Source organism: Polyodon spathula, chromosome 23 (genome assembly GCF_017654505.1).
Source record: "Polyodon spathula isolate WHYD16114869_AA chromosome 23, ASM1765450v1, whole genome shotgun sequence".
NCBI classification, from domain to species: domain Eukaryota; kingdom Metazoa; phylum Chordata; class Actinopteri; order Acipenseriformes; family Polyodontidae; genus Polyodon; species Polyodon spathula.
Genome location: NC_054556.1, coordinates 20,335,467 through 20,352,875, shown reverse-complemented (window position 1 = coordinate 20,352,875; position 17,409 = coordinate 20,335,467). Strand labels below are relative to the sequence as shown.

At 37.4% G+C, this 17,409-nt stretch overlaps 1 protein-coding gene across 1 annotated transcript; it reads left to right on the top strand.

The window, feature by feature from the left end:
* Nucleotides 1–307: 307 nt before the first annotated feature.
* On the top strand, nucleotides 308–16,672 carry LOC121297802 (formin-like protein 13). Its single transcript, XM_041224308.1, has 13 exons — nucleotides 308–916; nucleotides 1,673–2,177; nucleotides 2,433–2,595; nucleotides 4,984–5,095; nucleotides 5,860–5,950; nucleotides 7,343–7,429; nucleotides 10,433–10,585; nucleotides 13,123–13,252; nucleotides 13,352–13,384; nucleotides 13,702–13,802; nucleotides 13,988–14,071; nucleotides 14,761–14,883; nucleotides 16,545–16,672. Exons 2-12 carry the CDS (start codon nucleotides 2,004–2,006, stop codon nucleotides 14,863–14,865), a joined length of 1,233 nt encoding a protein of 410 aa, XP_041080242.1. The 5' UTR covers nucleotides 308–916; nucleotides 1,673–2,003; the 3' UTR covers nucleotides 14,866–14,883; nucleotides 16,545–16,672.
* Nucleotides 16,673–17,409: the final 737 nt, after the last annotated feature.

The window sequence follows — 17,409 nt, the reverse complement described above, 5'->3', positions numbered from 1 at the left end:
GGGGGCTGGAGAGGAGTGGTGCTGGGATGCTTTCCTGATGTGTCGTTGGCTAGTCGACGAACCACCAAAGATGGGACTTGCCCAATTGTTGACCCCTGTGAAGTGCCCCACCCATCCCATTCCAGACGGTTGCCATGACGCTAGGGAGGCTGCACTTTGGTTGATCTCTGGAGCCAGCATCGCCGCTGTTGTGTGTGCTGATGCACCAGGGAGGACGCAAGGAGGCTGATCCCTGGAGACAGCACTACACTTCAGCCATCAACACCGGGCCAATAGGAAATCCACATTACCTGGTGGAGGAAAAGCACTAGAGGCTTGGCTCTTACTTTAATGTGTGCAGATGTTACAGTACAGCTTCAGTATGTCATGGTTGGTTCCCACCACTACCATCTCTTTTAATGTGGGCTAAAGCCAAGTCCAATACTAACACGAAGTAAATAGCAGCTATGTTCATGTAATAACAATCTATGTAGTATTAAAGGCCCTATATATAATCTAGTGGCTGAAAGTCAGCCTGTCTCTTACTTGAAATCCTATACTATATGTTTTATTATATCTAGATAGATTTAAATTCCATTTGATACAAGCCATCTGATGAAAAGAAAATTACAATGGCTTTTATCAATAAGTGGCTCATTTTCAGCATGACACAAGTTTGAATGCTTGGAACGCATGTGTTCTTAAATGCATAATGAAGTAGATATACCCATTCCTGTTGATTTGTCTTGTGTTCTGCAAGGTATTTAGTACAACTGCATGAAGGTGAGCTCGTCCTGCAGCACACAGATCACACCACAGCGATTGAGGACTTGGACCCTTCCACCACTGTCATCCACATCTCAGATGGTAACGCGACTGTTGAGAAGCAGCATGGATGTGATTCCTTTACTGTGCACACCAAGAAAAACAAGTATCAGTAAGTACAAGACTTCTAGCCAACCATAATACATTAAAAACTTAAAAAAAAGTATCTGAGGCTGAAATTTAATGAGATCACAGCTTGACATTTCACAGAATAGAAAGTGTTTTTGTGTTCAAGTAAATGATGAGACATGTAAGCGTGGGTTGACTTACCTTTTATTAGTCACCATCACACAAGCACAGAAACCTTTATCCACGAGAGACCCAGCATTCAAAACAAGGACAAGGGTTCTATAGTTTTTCAATAAAGCCTGAAATATCTCAAGCAAGAAAAATGGGAACTATGGAGAAAATTTAAAGTACATTACCTTGTATTTGAATGATTCAATTCCTACAACAGGGTAATGATAGTATGTTTTTTTTTTTTATTTATTCAGTGTGGATCACAGCAAAATACCCTTATAAAAAACATAATAAAAGTATAGTGAAAGCATATTGAAGCATAGGTAAGCATTGTAAAGCCCAGAGAGGTACAACAAAGCATATTAAAAAACATGATAAATCATGGTAAGCAATGGTAAAAAGCATGAAGAAACTGATAAAATCCCATGCAGATTTGCAGGGGTAAACTTTGATAAGGGTTTTATAGGATCAGGTAGCAAATCACTTAGCATGGTAACACTATTTTGGTTGGGTGGAGACACCAGAGCACCAGTTTTTATAGGGACAGGCTACAGACTGAGGTGCTAAAGCAGGGTGTTTGTGGGCTATCAGAAGGAGTGATATGGTGTTTTTTTCCCCCTCTTTGTAGGTTTAGGGTACCGGATAGCTGTCACTTCAAGAGTACAGAAGAAATAAAGAAAGATCGGGATGAATGGGTACAGGCCATTGATAAGTTTTGTCTTCACTGGAAACGCAAATCCCAATTCGAACCTGAAGATGATGGGTTATATTCAATCATACAGGAGAGTCGGGTCTTGGACATCAAAGATCAGGTGGCGGAGAAGGAGCCGGTTTCCCTTGTCAGTGCAAACACAGACCCCCCACTATCAACGTCCACTTCGGAACCAAACGTTGTGAATGCTGTTTTACCCCAGACCCCATTTTCTACACAGTTACCGCCTAGTACACTGGCACAGACGATGTTTCAGACTCCTTCTCCGAAGTCACCTGCAACAGTGCCTCCCCCCTCAGAGTGTGTAAAGACACTGCCGGTCCCAGCACCGCCCCCCCCTCCACCATCTCTGAGTCTGCAATCCAAATCTATATCAAAGAGGACAAAAGCATTTCACTGGGACCTGATATCTCAAGATAAGGTGAGCAGTCCTTAAGGGATAAGCAATGACAGGGTTTATTCGATTGCTCTACAAACTGTCACTGTTTAAATAATGAATACAGGACCCAAGTTGCTAAAAATCAAATACCAAACAGTTCACATTAGTCTCTTTAGCTTAATTCTGCCTGTTAAAATAAGAAAAAAACTCAGGAAGGTTCGTAAAGATCAGAGACTGTTTGAGTAGTATGTGTTGAATTATTTGGACACTGATTTTTTCTTCTGTTATGTTTTTCAGATTTCAAAGTCTATATGGACACAGTGCAGCACAGAGAAGATCAAGATAGATGCAGAATTGCTCTATGATCAGTTCAGGATCCAGGAACTAGGAACCATTGTTGGAGTGGAGTCTGCAACAAACCATCAAATCTTGCTAAATCAGAAAGTGGCACATAATTTTAGTAAGAACTTGTTTTCTCATATTTTTAGGTTGTGTGAAAAGATATGTGAGTTTTATTTCATTAATCACACCCGTGGGCTTTATTATTGATTGACTAATCTCGTCTACCTGAAAAAAAAAAAAAAAAAAAAAAAACATGTGTGAAACAGAAATCTTGAAAATTGGCAGAGGGGACTTCTAAAGACCTTGGCAAAAGGGTAACTGGATGGTATACCCAATATTGCCATATATATATATATATATATATATATATATATATATATATATATATATATATATATATATATATATATACAGCTCTGGAAAAAATTAAGAGACCACTGCAAAATTATCAGTTTCTCTGGTTTTACTATTTATAGGTATGTGTTTGGGTAAAATGAACATTTTTTGTTTTATTCTATAAACTACTGACAACATTTCTCCCAAATTTCAAATAAAAATATTGTCATTTAGAGCATTTATTTGCAGAAAATGACAACTGGTCAAAATAACAAAAAAGATGCAGTGTTGTCAGACCTCGAATAATGCAAAGAAAATAAGTTCAGATTCATTTTTAAACAACACAATACTAATTTTTTGAGTCAGGAAGACTTCAGAAATCAATATTTGGTGGAATAACTCTGATTTTCAAGCACAGCTTTCATGCATCTTGGCATGCTCTCCACCATTCTTTCACACTGATGTTGGGTAACTTTATGCCACTCCTGGCGCAAAAATTCAAGCAGCTCGGCTTTGTTTGATGGCTTGTGACCATCCGTCTTCCTCTTGATCACATTCCAGAGGTTTTCAATGGGGTTCAGGTCTGGAGATTGGGCTGGCCATGACAGGGTCTTGATCTGGTGGTCCTCCATCCACACCTTGATTGACCTGGCTGTGTGGCATGGAGCATTGTCCTGCTGGAAAAACCAATCCTCAAAGTTGGGGAACATTGTCAGAGCAGAAGGAAGCACGTTTTCTTCCAGGACAACCTTGTACTTGACTTGATTCATGCGCCCTTCACAAAGACAAATCTGCCCGATTCCAGCCTTGCTGAAGCACCCCCAGATGAGTCCAATTTTCAGCTTTTCCCAACACCTGGTCGTCTAATGGTTAGACGGAGACCTGGAGAGGCCTACAAGCCACAACGTCTCGCACCCACTGTGAAATGTAGTGGAGGATCGGTGATGATCTGGGGGTGCTTCAGCAAGGCTGGAATCGGGCAGCTTTGGCATTAATCAAGCCAAGTACAAGGTTGTCCTGGAAGAAAACTTGCTTTCTTCTGCTCTGACAATGTTCCCCAACTCTGAGGATTGGTTTTTCCAGCAGGACAATGCTCCATGCCACACAGCCAGGTCAATCAAGGTGTGGACAACACTGCATCTTTTTTGTTATTTTGACCAGTTGTCATTTTCTGCAAATAAATGCTCTAAATGACAATATTTTTATTTGGAATTTGGAAGAAATGTTGTCAGTAGTTTATAGAATAAAACAAAAATATTCATTTTACCCAAACACATACCTAAATAGTAAAACCAGAGAAACTGATAATTTTGCAGTGGTCTCTTAATTTTTTCCAGAGCTGTATATATAAACCCTGATCTGTGTTTCAATGAGCCAGGAGATGGTGCTGCTGATTAAAATTCACATTTGCTTAAAAAATAAAATCAGGAGATGCTCCTATTCATCTAAATCCTATGGGTTTTATGAACGACGTTAGTTTCAGAACTCCACTTAATACATGCTGTACCTAGATTCTGAATTACTGGAATGCAAGGGATTTTTATATTGACAGCATTAAAATCATTCAACTGGAACAAAACAGTTTTTATATGAAGGGTTACAGTAAAAGTTCCCACATGAAAGTGTGCATGGCATTCTTATACTGTAAGCCACAGTGCCAATTGTACAGAGTACCGTATTACCTCCTGTGTCTAGTGTAGACACCTTATTTGTTTAATATAATCGGATGAGGTATTATTTCCAGATGTGTCCAAGGGGTGGCAGCAACAGACAAATTAAATACTAGGAAACTGAGGATTTTCCTTCACTTGATGCACACCATGGCAAACAGCCATACAGGGTTGTGCAGCTCCAACACAATGTAAATGGTATAGATAGAGAACATGCCAACTGCAGTATCAACCATGGACCACGTTATGATATAAATACTACCCTCTGAAGTGGGCATTGTCCCATGCTCTAGCGTTGGATTATGTCCAGGAGATATCGATTAGTTTTGCATTTAAAGTGTACTTATTTTGAACCAGGAATGCAATTAGTAACGCGTACTACTACAGCAAAACCACAAGTGCATTACTGTAATATTTACTTTGATTACTACCGTAAGTTTGATTCAGTTAAGCATATCAGATCTACTGGGGTTTTAAGCACATTCTCTCTTCCAATGCAGATATTTTTCTCAAAAGCTTTGATGTAAAGCCCTACGAGTTGAAAGAAAAGGTACACATTATAAACGCAAAGGACGGCGGTCTTACCGACGAGCAAATCTCATCCCTCCGGAGGTACATTCTTAAGTGTCTGATACTGTCACTTTTAAACTTTTCAAGGTGCAGATTGCAGTCTAAAATATTTACAGCCCATGCAATTCTTTAGGGGGCAGGAATTACACAGTATAATTGTTTAATATTTTTTTTTCTTTTTAAACTTTTAAACGGGTCTGATTTAAATGGGTCAAACTTTTCTGTTATTTTTTCTGAAGTTAAGTCTGAACATAAATGAACACAGGAATCCTTAATATAAATCTTCCCATGTATAGGCTCCCTTTCCTCTGATCCCACCTTTTTGTTTTACTAGGCAAGGGTTTAGAGAATTAATTGATACACCCCATCAGGATAAACTGGATTATTATTATTTGTTTTACATTTGACAGAACCAGTGCACAGATTGAATCAACCACTTTTTTATATACCACAAGTGACTGAATTCAAAGTGATTCCTTATTGCTGTAAAATGCACTTGAAAATGGTAGAAGTTTGCAGACTGGTTTAGAGGCCTAGAAAAAGTTACCACTCAGCATGTCAATCTGGCTGTCTAGCTGTAACAACGTCTTCAGAATAAACACACTTGTGCATGACACTTGTACAGACTCATATTCCATGTTGCTAATGCTGTTTAAAACTGATATCACAGGAATCTCTCGACACTGGTAAACGTATGATTGCTGGTTTGCAAATTGTAACCAAAAGTTATGATCGCTATCATTCGCATATGCTAATAAAAGCAAATGCTTGTTTACACTCTCTTATTTTGACATGTATTTTATTAGGTATGTGCCTACACCAGATGATATAGAAATGTATAAATCATACAAGGGTTCACCATCCGAGCTTCATTTGGTTGACCAGTATATGATGGAGGTAAGAAGGAACATGCTTCATCCACTATTAATAAACTAGATCATAGAGGTCTGGTTGCTGTAGCTCAACTTGGTTTGTTTTTTTTGTTTTTCTTTTTCGTATGCAGCAGGTCATGCAAGTGAGAAACAAGCTAATATATATTTGGATAATGTTTATACTAAAGTGTTATTATTTTAAATAAGAAGTTTCCTCCACATCTGATGCCTTTAAGGAGTTTTGAGTTTAAACTCCAATCACTTGAGAAAAAATGTACAGCTATGGCCAGACGTTTTATTAACATAATGTATGTAATCAAAAAAAAACTACAGAATGATAAAAGAAAAAAAATGATAGCCATAATAGTAGTACAAATATTTAATGTTATATTTCGAAATGTCACATTTTTTAATTTTTGTCAGTTTTTCATTATGTATACAGAAAACTACAGAACTGTATGTAATTGAATATCTTATTGTAACACTTTTCAGCAGGTGAAGCAAAATTAATTAATTTTATAGGGTGATGCAAAACTTTTAGCCATAGCTGTATGGGCCAATGCGAGAACCTATTTAGAGAAGTAAAAGATATTTCACACAGTGAATGCAGAACTGATCTCTCTCTCTCTCTCTCTCTCTCTCTCTCTCTCTCTCTCTCTCTCTCTCTCTCTCTCTCTCTCTCTCTCTCTCTCTCTCATACACACACACACACACACACACACACACACACACACACACACACTATTACAAAGTAATCCAAGCACAGGTGATGCAATAGTATATCAAAGGTTAGTAAACAGAAAATGACAAAGGAAGGTTCTGTAAATGGATAATATAAGCACATGAAAAGAATGATAAACTGCTACAATACCGTGGTAATAGCTACAATACCATGATAACTGCTACAATACCGTGGTAACTGCTACAATACCATGGTAACTGTTACAATACCGTGGTAACTGCTACAATACCGTGGTAACTGCTACAATACCGTGGTAACTGCTACAATACCGTGGTATCTGTTACAATACCATGGTAACTGCTACAATACCATGGTAACTGCTACAATACCATGGTAACTGTTACAATACCGTGGTAACTGCTACAATACCGTGGTAACTGCTACAATACCGTGGTATCTGTTACAATACCATGGTAACTGCTACAATACAGTGGTAACTGTTACAATACCGTGGTAACTGCTACAATACCAGGGTAATGGCAGTCATATGTAACTCATACTCCAGTGCATGTTCTTTGACAAGCAGCAAGCAAGCCATTTTTTCTTGCATTATCTCAATCAAATACAGAACACACTTCTGACTCTAATAACAGTAAATGATGTTTTTCAAGCTCTTAAGAAAAACTCTTCAAACATCTTAGTGAAACATGTTTTAAATTGCATTTTTTTCCTTAGATGTGCAATATCCCCAATTTAAATAATCGACTGGACCTTTTGCTCACGATCAGAGAACTTCCAATTAGTGTGGATGACCTTCAGCCTGTAAGTACATGTCATAAAAAAAGGTTGCCTTAAACTGTGTGTTGATGTTCCATTGAAGGATTAAGGGCATGACATAACAAATTCATACAGTATAAATTACAAATAAATATATAAATGCTTGCACTTTAGACTAGGTGCTATATAAGTATATGGATGAATTGTGATCATAAACATGAATTTGAGCATATAGCAGGGAACCAAATACTGTGCATGTGTGTTGGGTACCCAGACATATCAAACGTTACACATCTTTTATTTTTTATTTTGAAATCATGCTGAATACTGGGCAGTATCACAGAAATGGCTCTTGTACAGTACTGGTTAAAAGGGTTTTATTCTAATTTTGGTTTCATTAAAATTAATTGCTAACATTTAAATATGCTCAGCCGGTGAGTATTATCATTTTAATATCAAACCAAATGAGTAAAATTAGAAATCCTCAAAATCCAGCTGCACAAATCAGTGAATACCTAATGCTTTATGAAAAGTACAGTGCCTTATTCTGTAAATATGACTACCATGCATCGTATTCAAATGCAGTTCGAAAGTCTTCTGCTAAGCACAATCTGGTTAAAATGCTTTACCTCTGAATATGAAAAAAAAAAAAAAACACTTTGCTGCAATGCAGTCTAATTGAATTTGAATAATTTTTGTGCACTTCTTAAAAAATGCAGGATAGGTATATGGGCATTTATCAGACACCCTCAGGTTTATTTAAAATGATTTAAAACTCATAAACACTTCATAACCATTTTATTTTGTTTAACTGAGAGAACCATGTTTGAAGTTTATGACAATCAATGGCTATACTAGAAAATAACAGGTTCTTGCTTCAAATACCATAAATACTCTTTTTTTCACACACAATACACTTCTAGACATCGCAGACCCTATTATGATCATTTGGGGATCCCCACATCCTGAACAATTTTAAAAATGAAAGGCTTACAGTGGTAATCTAATCACTCATGAATTCCATAGTTTTTAATCACTTTAAAGATCCAAGGTAAGACACAAGGATCTGGGTCTCTTGTGTTCACAGAGCATTCATATACCAGAATGCTACATTAACAATGCACCCTGATGCACATACAGTACATGCATTCATTTATATGTAGCTCATGTGCTGGCATGCATGATCTGAGAAGTCTTTTACACTGTCGGGTGTAGCTTATATGCTTTGTATTCCTCTGTATTCTTAATGGTCATCACAGCCACAGCTGACCCCAGTAACTCTCCAGCTGATCCTCATTGTATCAACCTTACCATTATGCAGGGAATACTAACGTCTCTGCAGCTTTCAATCAGTCCACTACTGTTATTGTCCTTTGGCTTGCCTTTATGTTATCTTTTATGGGCTGGTATAGCACATCCACTAATTTATTTGGCTTGAGGACTACTGCTCTAGAGGAATATTGGGAATTATTTTCTTTTTAACATAGTGCTTTTCAGTTTAAAAAGTGTACAGTGTACCTGTGGTGCAGAGAGCGAAGCCAGTACCATTAATTATGAACTGCATATTTGAGATGATCAGATTTCTAGAAACGGTACTGTGAAGAAATCAGAATGCTCTGGGGAAAAAATAAAAAATGCACATCTGCTCTTCTCAAGGTTAGAGAACAAGTCATAAAATCCTGGCAGCATCACATTCCTTAATAATAGTTTTTTGGTTTTTTTTTTCAATGTAACTTGAATATACTGTATAAAAACAATCAGAATTATGTTTTGAGCTTGCAGTTGTACATTTCCTGTACAGGACAAGGCAGATTATTTTGTGCAAGAATTGCAAACTGTTATCTGTAAGATTTAACAAGCTGGCTGATTGAGGCCTTTATTAGCGGATGCACATTTGTACATTGATACCGGCTAAGCTGGTTTTTCCAGCTGTGTCGAGCTTTCTCTTGAGTGGGGAGTAAGTTGAACATATATTGAAAGTAGTAGCCAGTCACTTTTGCTAACAGACTCACTTTTATGAGGATGCCTAACTGAGGAAGTACTTGCTGTGCAATTTAATAAGCCTGTTTCATTAAGCAGGTACCCATAGTTGTTTGTGCTTGAGGGTATTCACAAACTTTATAGCTGCAGTCGAAAGTTAGTGGAAGAAACTCATGCTGATTTAAGTAATTGTGTGAAAGTAGTTTTCTGCCAGTCATTTTGAAGCACCTTTGAATGTTTAATTTGAGTACCAAATAGGGGAAAGGACGTAACACACTGGAGATCTGGATTATCAACACCAGATATCTTTGCTGTATAACTAGATATGTATGGTAATGAGTTGGCTTTTTGTGGTGAGAGGCTGTCTGAAGGATAAAGTCTGACAGGCTTAAACACCAGCTGCTGCAGACATTATGGAGGTCTGAACGCATATACCGTGTTTCAAGGCTGTATCGGCTCCCTGGCACAACATTACCAGTTTCAGTCCAGTGATAGACAGCATAGCGGCAATTAGGTTTGCTGCACAGGAAATAATACACAGTATTGTACTTGAAAAATCTTAATATCCTGAGTCAAATTATGAAAAGAAACAAGCAAAGGGTATTCAATACAACATATGGGGCATATACATTGAGAATCCTAACAAGAAAAAATTGATTTGAAAACAAGAAGTGGCAAGCGGAACCCTTATAAAAGTTTACCGCAGCACATTTGCATCTTAATTATGCAATTTTCCCATGCTTCATCCATTGTTATACAGTACGCCCTCACTATAATGAACCTGTTGGGGTCCAAGCCTTTTGTTCGTTATATCGAGGGGTTTGTTGTAGTGAAAGGACAATCAAAATGAACCATAAACTGTTAAGGAGTAAGTTGATGAGATTGTGAATAAAAGTAGAATTGCATGTACCTGTTCGTCTCATGTATGCAGTATTATGCCTTTGCATTATCTTATTCATTAAAAAATTATTATCTCCAAGCCGTGTTAATATATATATACACACACAGCATAATATATTCTTTACTGTATTATACGTGTGACTGTAATTGTCTCTCTTTATATTTCAGCTGATAAACCAGATGATTAAAATGTGCACTCAGTTGAGGAACAGCAAGTCATTTGTTTCTGTGTTAAAGTACCTGCTAGTTGTTGGAAATTACCTCAATGAGAATGCTGGGAAGGAGAAGGCCAAAGGTTTCAGACTCTCTTCTTTAACAAAAGTAGGTAGCTGACTTCTATGCATTTGACCTGCCAGGGTTAAACTGTATTAATCAGGGTTTTTATCACCTCACTCTTTGGAGCCATCTTTTGCCCTGAGCACCTTTTCATAGCTATAATACGATCCAGTGTAATACAGCCTGGTAAACGGATTGCATACGTGAGTTCAATCCAAGATTTGCCAAGAGGGTCTAACTGAATAATATGAATAACAGGGCATCTTAATTCCACCCTAGAATGGTAACCCTACTCTACTGCAGGCCTCTTTCCACTGCATATAGCTAATGTAGCGAATGGTGTTAAAACAGTAGCAATAAATGTGCCCTGGTGGAAAACACCAGCATGATTTTACAGAATGTAAATCACTGTTAAGGATCTGTCAGTGTTCCAGTACTTCCTATCTTGTGTACAGATCTCATGCATATGAGACAATTCTAAAAAGAATGGATAACCCTTTTTATGTTTAATAGTAGTTCTTGAGTTTTTGTAACTAATGATGTGTCCTGTGGAATGATATGTCCTGTGGAAATGTAGTTTTTTTTTTTATGTACACAAAAGGCTTAAATTTATTTCCGTTTGTTTTGGACAATACCTTATTTATTCGAAAAAATGTTGCAGCCTGACCAAAGTTTTTTTTTTTTTTTGCTTTAAAATAACAACTTACAGTAACTACTGTAGTTACAATTTTGTTCAAGGTCCATGTAACTAACGGATCCCTTTTTAAAAGTGACTTCCCCAACATTGCCTAACAGTGATTTAACCAGATTTGAATATGTATGCATTGAGATGTTCATGCACCTTAAAACACATTTAGATCCATTGATACCCTCATTAAAGTTTACCACAGTAATTGTGCACTGTAATTTTCCTACGGTTATGCATTTACCATGCTGTGCCATGTTTTTCAATACAATTTACCATACCTAGACTTTACAATGCTTACTTCAGATTCAGATTACACCATGTAACAATTTTTTTTATTTTATTTTTTTTTTGTTCCTGGGTAGTAAGTGTTATTTCCTAATTGCTTATGCCTCAAAAAGTATAGAAAATGGCTATTATTCCCCACAAACTTGACTTTTGTGACCAGGACAGTGATATTTTGAAATGTACCTATTTTCCAGAACATTCCAGATAGATTCAGTGCTGTGTAAACTTGGAGTAACTTCTAGAACTTTCTAGAACTTTCCAGTAATATAAATAGTAGTATAAATACAGGGGCCTTAAGCCCACCAGTTCAGTTTAGTTCCAGCTGCCTAAGTGGATACATATCTGCATTTTTCTGAGATGGCATCAAGAGGCTGCAATGGTGACATTCCTGATGGGTCTCCAAGGCGGTTTTACCAAGTTTCCCTGCTATCTTTGCCTTTGGGACAGCAGGGACACCAAGGCGCACTACCACAGGCGGGACTGGCCACAGCAGACCGAGTTCTCTGTGGGGAGGAACAACGTCAAGTGGGAGCCACTGGTGGACCCCCGGAAGGTGCTGATGCCACCACTGCACATCAAATTGGGCCTTATGAAACAATTTGTCAGAGCTCTAGATAAGGAGTCGGCAGCCTTCAAGTACCTTCAAGACTTCTTCCCTAAGCTGTCTGAGGCAAAGGTCAAAGCCGGTGTCTTCGTCGGACCACAGATAAAGAAGATCCTGGAGTGCAATGAATTCCCCAAGAAGCTCACTAGTAAGGAGAAAGCGGCTTGGAACAGCTTTGTCGCAGTGGTTCGGGGCTTCCTGGGCAATCACAAGGCCGAAAACTATGTGGAGCTGGTTGAGACTCTGGTGAAGAACTATGGCACAATGGGCTGTAGGATGTCCCTCAAAGTCCATATCCTTGATGCTCATCTTGATAAATTCAAGGAGAACATGGGAGCGTACTCGGAGGAGCAAGGCGAGCGCTTCCACCAGGATATACTGGACTTTGAACGTCGCTACCAAGGACAGTATAACGAGAACATGATGGGAGACTACATTTGGGGGCTGATTCATGAAAGTGATTTACAGTATAATTGTAAATCTCGAAAAACTACTCACTTCTAAATCTTTTGTAGTCATTTTTGTATTACTTTAGTATAAATACATGTTAATTTGGATTCATATGTTGCTTTTTTCTGACTTTATGTGAGCGAAAAGACACAAATTCGCCCGTTTTCTCATTGGAAATAGGTAAATTTCAAAATATTACTGTCCTGGTCACAAAAGCAAAGTTTGTGGGGAATAAGAGCCATTTTCTATACTTTTGAGACATAAGCAATTAGGAAATAACACTTACTACCCAGGAACAAAAATTGTGTTACATAGTGTTATTACACTTTGCTATGCTTTTACTATGGTAAGGGTATTCATATCAATTGAAGATTCCCCAATAAATTGATCAGTGAGGATCTCTTCTTACAGGGTAATATAAATGAAGTATGTTCATTTGAGTGGCTGGTGCTCCAGGCCTGTGTTTGATTCTGTATTAACCCTATCATCTTTATTTTATCTTGTGTGGTTCTGCTAGTAGACGTGTCACTGTGTAATGCTGCCCCTTGTCCTCAGCTCACACAAATGCGTGGAAAGGAGAGAAAAGTCACCTTGCTGCATGCCCTTGTCCAGCAGATCATGTTACATGAACCCGACTTGGCTATTTTTTTCCAAGAGTTGACAGAATTTGAAACTGTTCCAGGGGGTAAGTTAATGACATTTTTATCAGCGTCCACAAAGAAATACATTGTGTTTTGGAAAACTCTCCGTTTAATTAAATGAAGTTCTTTATTTCGTTTCCTAGCTTCAATTAAAGGGCTCACTGCAGAAGTGGATGGTAAGTTTTTTTTTTTTTTTTTTGTCGAAAATCAGAAAAGAAAAAAAATTAAGGCTGCCTCATGAAAGGTACAATTGCTTTAAATATGGCTCCATGTATACTCAAAGAGAAGTGGATTGTTTTATTAATATCCTGTGTTTTGAGCTAGATTTAAAAAAGTAACTAACAACTTTGTTCATGACCTAATTAATTTGAAAAAATAATTATCATGTTAAGATCACAAGAACATTTTCTCGTAATCGCATTAAAACTGTTTGAAATGTTGAGATCCTGAGATCGTTTAGTGTTTTATTAGGTGTGTGTGTTTTTTTTTTCAGTTCTGAAGAATGAGCTGCAGAAAATAATTCAACACAAAAAGGTTTTAAATAAAGTTTTAAATAAAGTTAACCGGGAAACACAGTTTTACAAAGACCTAAAGGTAATTTCATTTATGTGTTTATTAGTTAATACTGTATAGTTATTCATACTAATAAAAAGTTTATTTTAGATTGCTTTGCTTCTTTAAAAAGCCTCTGAGATCTGTCTTAGTTTCATCAATTTAACTCAGAACATTAAAATGGAATTGCGTCATTTATAAATCTTAAATTCATTTTCCTGCTGTAGACTGTACTTCAGAAGTATGAAGCAGACCTTTCTCAGCTGACAAGGAAATGTGACGAAATGAAGAAACTGTACAGTGACATACTGGTATTCATGCCTTGTCTTAAATTAAGTGATGTTTGTTATTGTCTGCAAATGTCAAAATACAGTAATGTCAAAAAAATGATGACATAATTTTATGTTTTCATCAATCGGCGAAGATTGTATAAAGATAAAATTGCATCCACCTAACTTATTCCAAGTTGTGGGGGGGGGGGGGGGGGAAAATGTTGAATGATTGTGACAATTCTGTGAAATCCCTCTTGCTAATATTTTAGATTTCAGATTGCAAAACTCCTTTAAATACGAAAGGCTTTAATTGGGAATTGTTTCGCCACTATTTAGATGATTGACAGTGACCCTGACATTTTATTTCATTAACCTGTACAATAATTATATAAACATCCTTTACTAACTTTTCCTTTTTTCAGTCTAAATTGTCCCTTGTTCTTTTTAACAGTGATTTAGATTTCGACTCGCATGCATGGATTATTCACATGTCTAAACTCATGGAAACAAATCATTATGTATTAGACTTTATATGTACAACATCTTCTATATGTCTCTATGTTTAATCTTTGAACAGATTCTTTTAACAGATTATCATTATCCAATAAAACAATATGCCGCCAATATTGTTTTTTGGTTCCTTTTGAACATTTAAGACCTTAGATTACATTGTGCTGCAGAGTCTTGTTTAAATCCCTCTTGCTTTGTTTTTTTGGCTTGCTTTAAAGGTGAAATTTGGGGAGCCACAAGAACAAGACTCACAGGAGCTTTTCGGATGGGTGTGCTCATTCATCAGCAATTTCAAGAAGATTCATGAAGAAATCATTGCATAAGGACTTTCACGACGAGTAGTATGCACTATTATTATTATGCAAGGGCAGGATTTATTTCAAGCAATTGTTTCATTGGCAAACATACAACTACATTTGCAACTTAAAAACCATAATCTCCCAACATTAAGGTTCTATTAAAGTCAATCACAAAATCTTGTGCTGTAGTACACATTCTTTTAACCCACTTCAGATTATTGCACTGTTGCTCGAGTGACTATTTCCACACCCAAAGTAGTTTAGTGCACTACAAGAGAACAACTCTAGGTAGGTGCACCACTGCACTTGTTCTGTTGGTTAGGATCAAGGATGAAGGCCAACTCTGATGCTGACTGTTTTTTAAAAAGGCAGGATCTCTAATGACTGACGGGCTTAAATTCAGCTTCATGTGAAGGAGCTCATTAAGCCTGTGCTGGGGGGGGGGGGGTCAATTTCTGTCAGAAGGTCCATTGAAAGTCGATTGATTTGTGTTTGTAATCTGAAACTAATGCTCCTGATTAAAAGAGGTCCCATTCTGATAACACCACATCAGTCTTCTTATACCACAGTTAAACCTCTATTATCCCAACTAAATAGAAGCAAGGGGTGCTATTAAAATCAGTTTGTTGGGATGATAACATTATGGTATTTCCAATAAATTGATTACATTTAAAAAAAATCTATATATGTTGGGGACAGTAATTGAGTGTAATGTAAATACTGTAGAGAGTGTGGTTAGCACACATTCTCTAGGACAGAAGAGCTGTGCACACAGCAGTACAGGTTACGGTAGTCAGACACATTTCTTTGTTGGCTTCCAATTCCCCTCCAGTTTATTATTATTATTTAGTTGTATTATGGTTTCTACAAGTTAATATCGTGGTTTGGCATTGTGCACCTTGTTCCTGCTCCTCCACAGCACCAGAGCTGGTAGTTGTTTGTTTTAGTGCTCTATGGCATGTGTTATTTTTGTTTGCATAGGAACATGTCTGAAAGCTGTACCTTATATTTCACAAGACTTCAGCAGTGAAGATCCCATTTGTAATGTAACCTTGCACAGCCTTATACTGTAACTAAAGGATCCAAACAATTCTTTATTAACCAAATAGGGAGGAAAGCATACAGCACAAGGGGTTTAGAGACCTCTTCATTCATTTTATTTTTAACAACCTTTATTATTCAGCATTTCAAATTATTTCCATTTGACTCAATGCTAGTGCTTTCTGATTTAGTTGTTTATAATCATGGTTATAAAAAAAGAGAATAAATAATTTTAAATAAATAAATAAAGCCTTTCGCAAAGCACAGAGATATATTTTTTCATCCTTTCAACTTCTGTTATCTTCGTGTTTGGTGATCAGATGGCTGATTGCTTAAAGTCTTTTTTGCCCCTTAACAATCAGATGCAATTCTTTGTACATTAGACTGAAAGTAGCATCAATCATGGGTACCTACCACAGACAAAAGAAATTACGTTTGCACCTGTGGCAGAGGGCAGAACCCTGCTGCTGTAAATAGTGGAGGTGTGGGAATGTAAGGATGGAAGGGGGTGGGGTGAAATCTGTCCCTGCCAGCAATCATAGGTGGGGATTGGCCACATGTATAAAAGGAAGCAAAATCCTTGAGTGATCAATTATTATTTTTATTAATTTTCCCCCAATTACATGTCCATGTCCAATTATATTTTTTTCTCTTCATCGTAGCGGGTCCCCACACAGCATGGACATTCTGAGGGCGTGAGACCGTCCTCCAATAACACAAGCCTAAAGCCAGAATCGCTTTTACACCGAGCAATCCAGAGCAGAGGTGGGAAGGCTACCAATCATGTAGAACAGAGATCAGCCCTGTTTTTATCCACTGAATGTGCTCGGTGTGTGGCCAGTAGGGTTTGCTGTTCCCATCAACCCACCCTGGGAGCGTCAGAGCCAATATGACTCCCCCTTCGGAGTCCCCAGCAAAGTTCGGCCTCTTTGCACAGCCCGGACGCAAACTGGCACTATCCAAGCTGTGTGACTCACCCTGCGTTCCCAGCGGCAGCGTTTTAACTGGATGAGCCACTCGGGGACCCTGTGCTGTGATTTTTTTGTATTGTTTTGTAACAGTGTAGTGAAGGTTAATGCCCAGCCTTCAAGTGATTTGTTCTTTTGTTTGTACCTTTTATTTTGGCCCTTGTGCCTTATTTATTTTGTTTCTATTTTTGTGTTTTGTAAAATAAATATGCACAACAATGCTTCACTGTGGTTTCTGTCTCCAAGTCTCTTATTCCTACCGGTACTGTCTTAGGCCACAGCGTTATCCTGTGACAGGATTAGAATTGCTGAAGCTACAGTTATGTAGGAAAACTTGTCTATATATATATATATATATATATATATATATATATATATATATATATATATATATATATATATATATATATATATATGCAGGCATATATATGTATACATTGATAGTACACAGTGCTTTCTTATAAAATGTTGGTATTTATGGGAGTTTTTTGTAGTCAGTATTTGTTAGAACGTAGACAGAAATATTTTAATATACATTCCTATATTTTAATATTAAATA